The following is a 15,109-nucleotide window of genomic DNA, read 5'->3' as shown; positions in this document are numbered from 1 at the left end:
CTTTTTCATATAGAAGTACCCACCTAGTGCAACAACACTACACTTTGAGTTCTATGCAGAGCCAAGTGCGGAGGTGAAGTTGGACAAAAAGGTGAGGTTTCTTTTTTTTTTAAATCCCCCCCAAAAAAAGATACACTCTTTGAGCAGGCTTTAGTTTTTAAAACAAAAGGGGGGCAGGAACGGGCTTGCATCGCTGTAGCCCCTTCCCCTGCCAGTCAAGGGCTTTTTTTGAGGCCTAGCATTTAAGGCTCCATGCTTCACAGGAAAGATGTTTGTCGAGCTGGGATGGTTTGCGAGGATGGACAAGGGGCCACACAGTTTAAGGATGAGGGGGAAGTCTTTTAGGACCGAGATGAGGAAAACATTTTTTTTCACACACAGAGAGTGGTGAATCTGTGGAATTCTCTGCCACAGAAGGTAGTTGAGGCCACACAGTTCATTGGCTATATTTAAGAGGGAGTTAGATGTGGCTAAAGGGATCAGGGGGTATGGAGAGAAGGCAGGTACAGGATACTGAAGGTTACACAAAAAAGCTGGAGAAACTCAGTGGGTGCAGCAGCATCTATGGAGCGAAGGAAATAGGCAACGTTTCGGGCCAAAATCCTTCTAACACTACAGAAACGTTGCCTATTTCCTTCGCTCCATAGATGCTGCTGCACCCGCTGAGTTTCTCCAACTTTTTTCTGTAACCTTCGATTCTCCAGCATCTGCAGTTCCTTCTTAAACAAAGGATACTGAGTTGGATGATCAGCCGTGATCATATTGAATGGCAGTGCAGGCTCGAAGGGCCGAATGGCCTCTACTCCTGCACCTATTTTCTATGTTTCTATGATGTTGCCGTGACTAGAGGCTGTGAGCTCCAGGGAGAGTGGTTGGGGCAAAGGGCTGGGACTCTATTCCATGGAGCGCAGGAGGATGAGGGGCGATCTTATCGAGGTGTACAAAATCACCAGTGGAATAGATTGGTTAGAGTCTCTTGCCCAGAGTAGGGGAATCGAGGACCAGAGGACACAGGTTCAAGGTGAATCTGTGGAATTCTCTGCCTCAGAGGGCGGTTCTCTGGATGCTTTCAAGAGAGGGCTCTTAAAGATAGCGGAGTCAGGGGATATGGGGAGAAGGCAGGAACGGGGTACTGATTGGGGATGATCAGCCATCACATTAAATGGCTCGAAGGGCCAAATGGCCCACTCCTGCACCTGTTGTCTATTGCCTATTGAAGGGGAATCGGGGCTGCACATTGCCTACTTGGGGGGGGGGGGGGGGGGGGGGGGGGGGGGGGGGGGGGGGGGGGGGGGGGGGGGGGGGGGGGGAGTTGCCGGACCACCAGTTGCTGTAGAATCGGTGGAGGACCTGTAACCATCGTGCATTTTCCCGCTGAATTGTTTCCTCTCTGTTCTTTAACAAGCGATGATACCGGCCGCCATATTGTTTTTTTTTTTGTTTTTTGTTTTTGTTTATTTTATTTTAATAAGCACAAAATAAGAAGAAGTTATAAGAAGTTAACACAGCACAAAACAGTACAGTGGAACCTAATTTTAGGTGCCAACTATGTAATACCGTAACCCATTCTACGAACAACCTCTAGTTTTATGTTATGAGAAGGAAGTAAGCAAGACAAGAAAAAGAAAACAATAGAAAGAGGAAAAAGTGGAAAAATAGATGGTAGAGAGTAGAAAAACGTGAAGTGTGTATATAAAAAAATTAAAAAGGAAGAGAGAAAGTGGAAAGTAGAAATAGAAGAGAAGGCCCCTTAAAAGACAATTTTTCAAATCTGTATTCGGAGATAGAAACATAGAAATTAGAAACATAGAAATTAGGTGCAGGAGTAGAGGCCATTCGGCCCTTCGAGCCTGCACCGCCATTCAATCTGATCATGGCCGATCATCCAACTCAGTATCCCTTACCTGCCTTCTCTCCATACCCCCTGATCCCCTTAGCCACAAGGGCCACATCTAACTCCCTCTTAAATATAGCCAATGAACTGGCCTCAACTACCCTCTGTGGCAGAGAGTTCCAGAGATTCACCACTCTCTGTGTGAAAAAAGTTCTTCTCATCTCGGTTTTAAAGGATTTCCCCCCCCTTATCCTTAAGCTGTGACCCCTTGTCCTGGACTTCCCTAACATCGGGAACAATCTTCCTGCATCTAGCCTGTCCATCCCCTTAAGAATTTTGTAAGTTTCTATAAGATCCCCTCTCAATCTCCTAAATTCTAGAGAGTATAAACCAAGTCTATCATATTGAATGGCGGTGCTGGCTCGAAGGGCCGAATGGCCTCTACTCCTGCACCTATTGTCTATGTTTCCACTAAGTTTCTATAAGATCCCCTCTCAATCTTCTAAATTCTAGAGAGTGTAAACCAAGTCTATCCAGTCTTTCTTCATAAGACAGTCCTGACATCCCAGGAATCAGTCTGGTGAACCGTCTCTGCACTCCCTCTATGGCAATAATGTCCTTCCTCAGATTTGGAGACCAAAACTGTACGCACTACTCCAGGTGTGGTCTCACCAAGACCCTGTACAACTGCAGTAGAACCTCCCTGCTCCTCTACTCAAATCCTCTGTGGCAAGAATGTCTTTCCTCAGATTAGGAGACCAAAACTGTACGCAATACTCCAGGTGTGGTCTCACCAAGACCCTGTACAACTGCAGTAGAACCTCCCTGCTCCTAGACTCAAATCCTTTTGCAATGAAAGCTAACATACCATTCGCATGGTAGATGTAGATCTATCCGCGTCATGAACTGAAATCAGCAATCTTTACGGTACCGCTGCATCACATGATTCCAAAAAGTCGATGAAAGGAGACCAACTCCTTAAGAATTGGTCATATTTATCTATTAGTCGGAGTCTTACTTTTTCAAGGCGTGCTATGTCCATCATATTCCTAATCCACATTTTAACAGTTGCCATATTGTTCCCAAGGCGCTAGATTTGCTTCAGAGGCATTTTCTTTTTGTATGTACAAACCCTCTTGAGAACCATGGGCGATTTAAAACAATTTACAGCCAGATTTGTCACTTCTGAAACTTTTTAGAGGCCAAAGGAATAAAAAAAACCCACAAATAATGCCTTACTGTTGATGAAATGCAATGAGCCTGCACCGCCATTCAATGTGATTATGGCTGATCATCCCCAATCAGTACCCCGTTCCTGCCTTCTCCCCATATCCCCTGACTCCGCTATTTTTAAATGCCCTCTCTAGCTCTCCCTTGAAAACATCCAGAGAACTGGCCTCCACCGCCCTCTGAGGCAGAGAATTCCACAGACTCACCACTCTCTGAGAAAAAGTGTTTCCTCGTCTCCGTTCTAAATGGCCGACCCCTTATTCTTAAACTGTGTGTGTGGCCCCTAGTTCTGGTCTCCCCCAACATCGGGAACAAGTTTCCTGCCTCTAGCGTGTCCAAGCCCTTAACAATCTCATACATGTTTCAATGAGAAACCCTCTCATCCTTCTAAACTCCAGAATGTACAAGCCCAGCCGCTCCATTCTCTCAGCACATGACAGTAATATGTAAATGTAATACAGAACAGGAGATCAAGGTTCAGTGTGTCTATATACCATAGACCATATATACACACAATAAGTTACAATAGGCTGTTATAGTTCAGAGTTTGTTGGATGTTGTATTTAATAGCCTGGTGGTTGTGGGGAAGAGGCTCTTCCTGAACCTGGATTTCAGTCTACTGTATCTTCTTCCCGATGGCAACGGAGAGATGGAGTGCGTGGCCAGGTCTTTGCTGATGCCGGCTGCCTTTATCAGGCAGCGACTGCGATAGATCCCCTCGACGGTGGGGAGGTCAGAGCCGATGATGGACTGGGCAGTGGTCACGACTTTCTGCAGTCTTTTCCGCTCCTGGGCGCTCAAGTTGCCGAACCAAGCCACGATGCAACCGGTCAGCATGCTCTCTACTGTCCTGTAGAAGTTCGAGAGAGTCCTCCTTGACATACCGACTCTCCGTAATCTTCTCAGGAAGTAGAGGCGGCTGATGTGCTTTCTTGACAATTGCATCAGTGTGCTGGGACCAGGAAAGATCTTCAGAAATGTGCACGCCCAGGAATTTAACGTTCTTGACCCTTTCCACCATCGTCCCGTTGATATAAACGGGATTGTGTTTCCCTATCCTGCCACTTCCAAAGTCCACAATCAGTTCCTTGGTTTTGCTGGTGTTGAGAGCCAGGTTGTTGTGTTGGCACCCATGCGCTTCCACCTCCGGCAGGTCTTGGTTTATCAACCATTTGCAGCTCCAGGTTTGCGCCAAGTTTCGCCGGTGCTGTGCGGTGCGGCGGGACTCCGTATCGGACTTGCGTTAACCCGTCATGACCTCACGTTTATACCTTTCTCTCTTCCAGGCCACAACAAACAACACACTACATTACATCCACATAGAGCAGTTAGATAAGGTGAGTGTTTCCGACTTCTACCCTCTGCATATTGTGCCTTTAATTCATGAATGCCTCGGTTTTTAGTTTAGAGATACAGCGCGGAAACAGACCCTTTCGGCCCACCGGCTCCACGCCGACCAGCGATCCCTGCGCTTTTAGACAATAGACAAAGGAGTGGGCCATTCAGCCCTTCGAGCAAGCAACGCCATTCAATGTGATCATTGCTGATCATCCCCAATCAGTACCCCGTTCCTGCCTTCTCCCCATATCCCCTGACTCCGTCCGCTATCTTTACATAGAAACATAGAAATTAGGTGCAGGAGTAGAGGCCATTCGGCCCTTCGAGCCAGCACCGTTCGCCATTTAATATGATCATGGCTGATCATCCAACTCAGTATCCCATCCCTGCCTTCTCTCCATACCCCCTGATCCCTTTGGCCACAAGGGCCACATCCTCCCTCTTAAATATAGCCAATGAACTGGCCTCCACTACCCTCTGTGGCAGAGAGTTCCAGAGATTCACCACTCTCTGTGTGAAAAAAGTTCTTCTCATCTCGGTTTTAAAGGATTTCCCCCTTATCCTTAAGCTGTGACCCCTTGTCCTGGACTTCCCCAACATCGGAAACAATCTTCCTGCATCTAGCCTGTCCAACCCCTTAAGAATTTTGTAAGTATCTATAAGATCACCTCTCAATCTCCTAAATTCTAAATTTAAGAGCCCTATCTAGCTCTCTCTTGAAAGCATCCAGAGAACCGGCCTCTGAGGCAGAGAATTCCACAGACTCACAACTCTCTGTGAGAAAAAGTGTTTCCTCGTCTCCGTTCTAAATGGCTTACTCCTTACAAACATGGAAAGTAGGTGCAGGAGTAAGCCATTCAGCCCTTCGAGCCTGCACCATTCGCCATTCAATATGATCATGGCTGATCATCCAACTCAGTATCCCATCCCTGCCTTCTCTCCATACCCCCTGATCCCTTTAGCCACAAGGGCCACATCTAACTCCTTATTCTTAAACTGTGTGTGTGGCCCCTGGTTCTGGACTCCCCCAACATGTTTCCTGCCTCTAGCGTGTCCAAGCCCTTAATAATCTTATATGTTTCAATAAGATAGCCTCTCATCCTTCTAAACTCCAGAGTGTACAAGCCCAGCCGCCCCATTCTCTCAGCATATGACAGTCCCGCCATCCCGGGAATTAACCTTGTAAACCTACGCTGGGCTCCCTCAATATCCTTCCTCATATTAGGGGACCAAAACTACACACAATACTCCAGGTGTGGTCTCACCAGAGCCCTGTACAACTGCAGAAGGACCTCTTTGCTCCTATACTCAACTCCGCCTGTTATAGAGGCCAACATGCCATTCGCTTTCTTCACTGCCTGCTGTACCTGCATGCTTATTTTACACATTGGGAACATGTTTCCTGCCTCTAGCGTGTCCATAAGTTAGAATTTATTGATGTTTAGACTGCACTATTACCCCACTCGGACCCGAGTACAAATTTTGTTCATGATTCATGAAGAAGTTTTTATCGAATGACAGTAAATAAATGAAATGAAATGAAAATGAAACCCTTAATAATCTTTAATGTTTCATAATAATCTTTAATAATGTTTCAATAAGATCCCCTCTCATCCTTCTAAACTCCAGAGTATGTTCATCATATGCTATCCCGCTCATTCCTGGGATCGTTCTCATCTGGACCCCTTCCAGAGCCAGTTTTGGTCTCCTAATTTGAGGAAAGACATTCTTGCCATAGAGGGAGTACAGAGAAGGTTCACCAGACTGATTCCTGTGATGTCAGGACTTTCATATGAAGAAAGACTGGATAGACTCGGCTTGTACTCGCTGGAATTTAGAAGATTGAGGGGGGATCTTATAGAAACGTACAAAATTCTTAAGGGGTTGGACAGGCTAGATGCAGGAAGATTGTTCCCGATGTTGGGGAAGTCCAGAACAAGGGGCCACACACACAGTTTAAGGATAAGGGGGAAATCCTTTAGGACCGAGATGAGAAAAACATTTTTTTTCACACACAGAGAGTGGTGAATCTGTGGAATTCTCTGCCACAGAAGGTAGTTGAGGCCACACAGTTCATTGGCTATATTTAAGAGGGAGTTAGATGTGGCCCTTGTGGCTAAAGGGATCAGGGGGTATGGAGAGAAGGCAGGTACGGGATACTGAGTTGGATGATCAGCCATGATCATATTGAATGGCGAATGGTGCAGGCTCGAAGGGCCGAATGGCCTCTACTCCTGCACCTATTGTCTGTGTTTCTATCCTTCCTCACATATGGGACCCATATGGACACACTAATCCTACCCTTTGAGTCGTTTCAGAACAGAGGATGTGAGATTGATTGCCGGGAAGTTCAGCTGGCCTATTTACCCTTGGTTTCTTTTCTGCTGCTAGATCTCCGAAAGCCCTTCTGAAATTATGGAGTCTCTAACCAAAATGTACAGTATTCCAAAGGACAAGCAGGTGAGTCCTCCCAATGTTCTGCCCATTAGTCGTGTGAGAAGGAACTGCAGGTGTTGGTTTAAATCGAAATACGGCACAAAGTGCTGGGGGAACTCAGCGGGACAGGCAGCATCTCTGGAGAGAAGGAATGGGCGACGTTTCGGGTCCAAAGCTCAAAGTAAACTTTATTGTCAATTCAATTATGCAACTGTAGTTACACAGAGGATTGAAATTACGTTTCCCCATACTCCAAATGTGCAAGTAATGTTAAAAACACAGACAGACAACATACTAATAAAAATAGACAATAGACATTACATTATTTAAAATATTAAAATATTCACAGTGTGCCAAAATGTAGCTACAACTTTGAGGTATTTATGGTATGTTAGCTTTCATTGCAAAAGGATTTGAGTCTAGGAGCAGGGAGGTTCTACTGCAGTTGTACAGGGTCTTGGTGAGACCACACCTGGAGTATTGCGTACAGTTTTGGTCTCCAAATCTGAGGAAGGACATTATTGCCATAGAGGATTTGAGTCTAGGAGCAGGGAGGTTCTACAGTTGTACAGGGTCTTGGTGAGACCACACCTGGAGTATTGCGTACAGTTTTGGTCTCCAAATCTGAGGAAGGACATTATTGCCATAGAGGGAGTGCAGAGAAGGTTCACCAGACTGATTCCTGGGATGTCAGGACTGTCTTATGAAGAGAAAGACTGGATAGACTTGGTTTATACTCTCTAGAATTTAGAAGATTGAGAGGGGATCTTATAGAAACTTACAAAATTCTTAAGGGGTTGGACAGGCTAGATGCAGGAAGATTGTTCCCGATGTTGGGGAAGTCCAGGACCAGGGGTCACAGCTTAAGGATAAAGGGGAAATCCTTTAAAACCGAGATGAGAAGAACTTTTTTCACACAGAGAGTGGTGAATCTCTGGAACTCTCTGCCACAGAGGGTAGTTGAGGCCAGTTCATTGGCTATATTTAAGAGGGAGTTAGATGTGGTCCTTGTGGCTAAGGGGATCAGGGGGTATGGAGAGAAGGCAGGTACGGGATACTGAGTTGGATGATCAGCCATGATCATATTGAATGGCGGTGCAGGCTCGAAGGGCCAAATGGCCTACTCCTGCACCTAATTTCTATGTTTCTATGTATTTTAAAAAGGGTGCAACAATGAAAGGTGCAATATAGAAAAAGTGCAAATTTCGTACTGGAGACTTTGAGCCAAAGTTATTTGTCACAGTTTGTTTGTCTTTGTTTGGGTACTGTTCATGGAATTTTCTTAAGTGTGTTGAGTAGTCTGATGGCCTGCGGAAAAAAGCTGTTTTTGGATCTGGTGGTTTTGCCCCTGGGTCGAGGCCCTTCAGGGGCTGTCCCACTTGGGCGACCTAATCCGCGAGTTCAGAAGAATTTGCCGTCGACTCGTACTCGCAGCACGGTCGACACGAGGTTCGAGGAGGTGTTTGGAACTCTCCTTCATGCTCGAGAGTAGCCCCCGCGTAATCGAGGCCTCAGCTAGGTTGCAGCGTATTTTCCAACTTGCTGAAAAATGCCCGCCTGGAAACAAAAGGGTTTCGGCCCGAAACGTTGCCTATTTCCTTCGCTCCATAGATGCTGCTGCACCCGCTGAGTTTCTCCACCTTTTTTGTGTACCTTCGATTTTCCAGCATCTGCAGTTCTTTCTTAAACAAAAGGTCGCCGTGGGAAAAAAAAAAATCTATATATTTTTTTACGCTGAAGTTTAGTCGTAGTAGGTCGGCATGTTAGTCATAGATAATCGAGGGTAGTCGTAGATAGTCTTCATCGTAGTCGAAGGGAGGTCGAAGGAGGTCGTCTTCAATCTGCACTATTCGGTGTCCAATTTTCCCGAAGTTAGTCATAGCTAGTTGAAGCTAGTCTTCAACATGTTCGAAGGAGGTCTTCAACATGCCACTTTTTCAAATTCCCCTAAACTCTTCCAAACTCGCCAATTAGGTTGCCGCAATGGGACAGCCCCTTTGCTCAGACTGATGTCAGGGGAGGGGCGGGCCAGAGATACAAGATACAAGATACAAGATACAATTTAATTGTCATTTGGACCCCTTGAGGTCCAAACGAAATGCCGTTTCTGCAGCCATACATTACAAACAAATAGACCCAAGACACAACATAATTTACATAAACATCCATCACATCGCTGTGATGGAAGGCCAAATAAACTTATCTCTCCACCGCCCACCCCCCCCCCCCCCCCCCGATGTCAGAGTCAAAGTCAAAGCCCCCAGCTGGCGATGGCGATTGTCCCGCGGCCATTAAAGCCACGCCGGGTGATGCAAGGTCGCACACCGGGTCTTGATGTTAGAGCCCCCGGCGTGCGCTCGCAGAGTCCCGCGGCCATTCCAAGCCGCGCGGGGCGGTGCTGTAAGGCCCCGCTCCAGGAGCTCTTCGACCCCGCAACTCGGGCGGGAGAAGTCGCCGTTGCGGGATCCCTGAAAAGCGGCCTCCCTCCAGGGACCCGCGGGCTCCCGTTGCCGCCGTCCGCCAGACCCGCAGTTGCAGCCCCCGAATCTCCGGAGGTCGGGCCAGCAGCAGCAGCAGCGCTCCACCACCGCTCCACCTGCTCTGGACTCGGCCAGCTCCGCGACGGTGAGGTGAGTCGTCGGCACCAGAGCCCCCGGTCTTCCTGTTGGAGGCCGCTCCTCGTTGCAGCCCCAACGACAACAGAGACCCGACAAAGAAAAGGTCGGGTCTCCCGTGCAGGGAGAGATTTAAAAAAGTTTACCCCCCCCCCTCCCACCCCACCCCCACCCCCCCCCCCCCCCCCCCCCCCCCACACACACCCCAACAAAAAAATAACAAAAACTACATAAAAACATAGACAAAAAATAATAAAAACGCAGACGGGCTGCAGAGGCCGCTGCTGACGAGAGTCGCGCCGCCTACCGCTAGATAGAATGTAGTCAGTGGCAGTCAGACTGGTGGGAGAACTGGGAAGGGGATGGGGAAAGGGAAAGCAAGGGCTATCTGAAGTTGGAGAAGTCAATGTTCATAGATGACTTCAAGATGCCCGAAATATGAGGTGCTGCTCCTCCAATTTGCGGTGGGCCTCACTCTGGCCATGGAGGAGGCCCAGAACAGAAAGGTCAGATTGGGGATTAGTTAATTCACGTTTAATCAATAATGTTTTATTATTAATGTTTTATGTATCATTTGGTCCATATCCAAACCTGAGGTAGACAAAAGTGCTGGAGAAACTCAGCGGGTGCAGCAGCATCTATGGAGTGAAGGAAATAGGCAACATTTCGGGCCGAAACCCTCTTAACCTGTCCTATCCACGTACCTTTCTCAGTGTTACTTAAACGTTGGGACGGTCCCAGCCTCAATTACCTCCTCCGGCAGCTCGTTCCATACACCCACCACCTTCTGTGTGGAAAAGTTACCCCTCGGATTCCTATGAAATCTTTCCCCCTTCACAATAGCCATTTCGCCTTTCGAGCCAGCTCAGCCACTCAATGTGATCATGGCTGATCATCCCCAATCAGTGCCCCGTTCCTGCCTTCTCTCCATATCCCCTGACTCCGCTATCTTTAAGAGCCCTATCTAGCTCTCTCTTGAAAGTATCCAGAGAACCGGCCTCTGAGGCAGAGAATTCCACAGACTCATAACTCTCTGTGTGAAAAAGTGTTTCCTCGTCTCCGTTCTAAATGGGTTACCCCTCATTCTTAAACTGTGTGTGGCCCCTGGTTCTGGACTCTCCCAACATCGGGGACATGTTTCCTGCCTCCAGCATATCCAAACCCTTAATAATTCACCTTGATTTACCTACTCGGGGCAGGAGACTCTGTGCGCCTACCTGATCTATGATTCCTGCCAGAAAATAACCGCACGCTATCACAGCTCGTGGTAAAAGCTAGCTTCTTCCAGCTTCGGACGATAGCTAAAATAAAAACAATTCCTCCAGTTTGATGACCTGGAAAAGATCATCCACACATTCATCTCCTCCCGCCTCGATTACTGCAACTCCCTCTACACTGGCATCAGCCAATCTTCCCTGTCCCGCCTGCAACTGGTCCAAAACGCCGCAGGGCAGTGAGACTCCTGACGGGCACCCGAAAAAGGGACCACATCACATCACCCCGATCCTGGCAGAACTCTCACCACTGGCTCCCTGTGCGGTTCCGTATAAACGTCAAGATTCTCCTCCATGTCTACAAAGCCCTCAATGGGCCCCCACCTACATAAAAAAGTCTTCTCACCCACCACTCCACCTCCAGGCCCCTCAGATCGGCCGACTTGGGGTTGCTGAATATCCCGCGGTCTAGGCATAAGCTCAGGGGCGACCGCACCTTTGCGGTTGCAGCCCCTAGACTGTGGAACAGCATCCCCCTTCCCATCAGAACGAACGGCCCCCTCCATCGACTCTTTTAAGTCAAGACTAAAGACTTATCTATACTCCCAAGCCTTTCCTGACGTCCTCTGAGTGAGGGCTGCATGTATATATGTATGTAGTTTGTTTTGTTGTGCTAGTCTTATAACAAATGTAAAGCACTTTGGCCAACGAGAGTTGTTTTTTAAATGTGCTATAGAAATAAATGTGACTTGACTTGACACAGTTGGCGATTCGACGTCACGATGTCCCCTCTGTTCCCACCAGATGCTACTGTTTACACATATACGACTCGCTCACGGATTCTCGAACCACAAGAAGCGGCTGCAAGCCGTACAAGCTAGGTTGCACGCCATCTCGATATTAGGTAAGAGGGTCTGATAACCAGTGGGGGATTAAGGCCCCCACGCTCGCTTTGAAGTGGGAGGGTGGCGCGTACGCTTAACGTGTCCCCCGGAGAGAGGCGCCTTCGCAGCCGTGCCGACCAGCGATCCCCGCACGCACTAACACTATCCTACACACACTAGGGATCATTTTGACATTTGATATCAAGGTTGCTTGATTAACCAGCAAACCTGGAGCGTGGGAGGAAACCGAAGATCTCGGAGAAAACCCACGCGGTCACGGGGGAGGACGTGCAAACTCCGCACGGGCAGCACCCGTAGGCGGGATCAGGCACGGAAACCGCTATCAAAACATTGGGGGAGGGGGGGGCACTAAATTTCTTGGCAGCCGCCCGCGTACAATCACGAGCATGCACACACATACGCGCGCGAGGCTTCGGCCGTGGGCCCCTGTGGACGGTAACGTCGGGAGCTGACCTGGTTGGTGACCGACTCCAAACTCCAGCAACAGCAGCTTCATCCGCCCCCAACTCGTGGGGCTTGAATCGGCCCGTTCGCGGGGGGGGGGGCCTTTCATCGGCTGGCGGGGGCTTCAACAGCGGGAGCCTCGGTCGCGTCGATCCAGCGGTTTGATTTTAAGCCGCGCCGGGCGATGAAAAGCCCTGCAAATGGGCCGATTCAGCCCTTAGAAAGCGTCTGATATAAAGTCCAGATTACAAAACATGGGGGGGGGGGGGGGGTTTTTCCCCATCTCTCAAAGCATGGGGGGGGGGGAACACGTGTCACCCCCCCCCCCCCCCCACCGTCCCCCCCCCCGTCCCCCCCAGGATTTCCGCCCAAGGTCGGGATGGAACCCGGATCTCTGACGCTGCATTCGCTGTAAGGTAGCACCACCGTGACAGCCCGGCCGATTCTGTCCTGGTGGTGGCGCTTCTATTCCCGGCCCTGGCGATCCCAGGCCCTTCCGCCGCTGGTGAACCCCAATCCCTTCCGGTGCTCCGTGCATCCGCCGCGGCACGCCGCATCCGAACCCCGCCCGGCAATCCTCGCAGTGACCACACGCGCCGACTTCTCTCTCCCCCCCCCAGTCTACTCCAACGCACTCCAAGAATCTGCCAACAGCATCCTGTACAACGGATTGATCGAGGAGCTTGTGGACGTTCTACAGATTCCCGACAAACAACTCATGGTGAGTCCACCAGTGAAAGGAGCAGAATTGGGCCATTCGGCCCATCGAGTCCACTCCGCCGTTCAATCATGGCCGATCCGACTCTCCCTCTCATCCCCATTGTCCTGCCTTCTCCCCAGAACCTCTGACACCCGCACTAATCAACAATCTCTTAATCTCTGCCTTAGAACTATCCACTCACCTGGACTCCAAATCTCTGCTATCCATGTACCTGTTTAAATGTTTCTTAAACACTGTGATAGTCCCTGTCTCAACTACCCCCTCCGGCAGCTCGTTCCTTACCCCTCAGATTCCTATTAAATCTTTTTGGACCTTCGAGCCAGCATTCAATGTGATCATGAACGATCATCCCCAATCAGTACCCCGTTCCTGCCTTCTCCCCATATCCTCTGACTCCGCTATCTTTAAGATCCCAATCTAGCTCTCTCTTGAAAGCATCCAGAGAACCGGCCTCCACCGCCCTCTGAGGCAGAGAATTCCACAGACTCACCACTCTCTGGGTGGGAAAAGTGTTTTCTCATCTCTGTTCTAAATGGACGACCCCTTATTCTTAAACTGTGTGTGGCCCCTGGTTCTGGACTCCCCCAACATCGGGAACATGTTTCCTGCCTCTAGCGTGTCCAAACCCTTAATAATCTTATATGTTTCAATAAGATCCCCTCTTATCCTTCTAAACTCCACAGAGTGTGCAAGCCCACAGCCGCTCCATTCTCTCAACAAATGACAGTCCCGCCATCCCGGGAATTAACCTTGTAAACCTACACTGGGCTCCCTCAATAGCAAGAATGTCCTTCCTCAAATTTGGAGGCCAAAACTGCACACAATACTCCAGGTGTGGTCTCACCAGGGCTCTGTACAACTGCAGAAGGACCTCTTTGCTCCTATACTCAACTCCTCTGGTTATGAAGGCCAACAGGCCAAACCTGCACACAATACTCCAGGTGTGGTCTCACCAGGGCCCTGTACAACTGCAGAAGGACCTCTTTGCTCCTATACTCAACTCCTCTGGTTATGAAGGCCAAACCTGCACACAATACTCCAGGTGTGGTCTCACCAGGGCTCTGTACAACTGCAGAAGGACCACTTTGCTCTTGTACCAAACTCATCTTGTTATGAAGGCCAACATGCCATTCGCTTTCTTCACTGCCTGCTGTACCTGCATGCTTACTTCCAATTCCCTATGCTTCACCGGTTCTGTGTTTCTGTTTGAAAGGACATTAAAGCCGCATCGTTGCGGACGTTGACGTCGATCGTTCACCTGGAGCGGACGCCCAAGCTGAGCAGCATCATCGACTGCACCGGGACAGCGTCCTACCACGGTTTCTTACCCGTCTTGGTGAGAAACTGCATCCAGGCCATGATCGGTGAGTGTGTCCGTTAGTTTAGATTATTATTGCCACGTCTGTCGAGGGTTGCTAACTGTCCCGTATTAGCCGGGACATCCCGTACATTGGGCTCAATAGGTTTGTCCCGTACGGGACTGCCCTTGTCCCATATTTGACTCGGGTCGAGGGGACTCGACCACTCAGGTCAAAGGATGGCGGCGGGACTGTCATACGCTGAGAGAATGGTGCAGCTGGGCTTGTACACTCTGGAGTTTAGAAGGGTGAGAGGGGATCTTATTGAAACGGCCACACACAGTTTTAAGAATATGGGGTCGGCCATTTTTAGACTTTCATAGAGAACATAGAAATTAGGTGCAGGAGTAGGCCATTCGGCCCTTCCGAGCCTGGCCCCCGCCATTCAATATGATCATGGCTTGATCATCCAACTCAGTATCCCATACCTGGCATTCTCTCCATACCCTCCTGATCCCCTTAGCCCGACAAGGGCCACATCTAACTCCTCAGTAAATATAGACCAATGAACTGTGTGGCCTCAACTTACCTCTGCGGGCAGAGAGTTCCAGAGATTCACACTCTCTGTGTGAAAAAAGTTCTTCTCATCTCGGTTTTAAAGGATTTCCCCCTTATCCTTAAGCTGTGACCCCTTGTCCTGGACTTCCCCAACATCGGGAACAATCTTCCTGCATCTAGCCCGTCCAACCCCTTAAGAATTTTGTAAGTTTCTATAAGATCCCCTCTCAATCTCCTAAATTCTAGAGCGTATAAACCAAGTCTATCCAGTCTTTCTTCATAAGACAGTCCTGACATCCCAGGAATCAGTCTGTTGAATCTTCTCTGCACTCCCTCTATGGCAATAATGTCCTTCCTCAGATTTGGAGACCAAAACCGCAAGCAATACTCCAGGTGTGGTCTCACCAAGACCCTGTACACATGCATAAACCTCCCTGCTCCTAGACTCGAAGGGCCGAATGGAGCCTGACTCCTCACTCTATTGTCTAGTATCTAGATTCTAAAGGAACAGGGGGT

The 15,109-nt window shown here is 49.0% G+C and overlaps 1 protein-coding gene across 1 annotated transcript in view; it reads left to right on the top strand.

The window, feature by feature from the left end:
- huwe1 (HECT, UBA and WWE domain containing E3 ubiquitin protein ligase 1) overlaps nt 1-15,109 on the top strand; it is a 165,521-nt gene that overhangs the window by 12,490 nt on the left and 137,922 nt on the right. The window contains 6 exon segments of the mRNA XM_055666224.1: nt 14-91; nt 4,351-4,401; nt 6,794-6,862; nt 11,472-11,571; nt 12,637-12,737; nt 13,951-14,101. Coding sequence (XP_055522199.1) covers nt 14-91; nt 4,351-4,401; nt 6,794-6,862; nt 11,472-11,571; nt 12,637-12,737; nt 13,951-14,101 — 550 coding nt within the window.

Source organism: Leucoraja erinacea, unplaced genomic scaffold (genome assembly GCF_028641065.1).
Source record: "Leucoraja erinacea ecotype New England unplaced genomic scaffold, Leri_hhj_1 Leri_215S, whole genome shotgun sequence".
Classification (NCBI taxonomy): domain Eukaryota; kingdom Metazoa; phylum Chordata; class Chondrichthyes; order Rajiformes; family Rajidae; genus Leucoraja; species Leucoraja erinaceus.
Note: the sequence above shows the minus strand (reverse complement) of the source record. Positions and strands in the feature narration are given on the sequence as shown.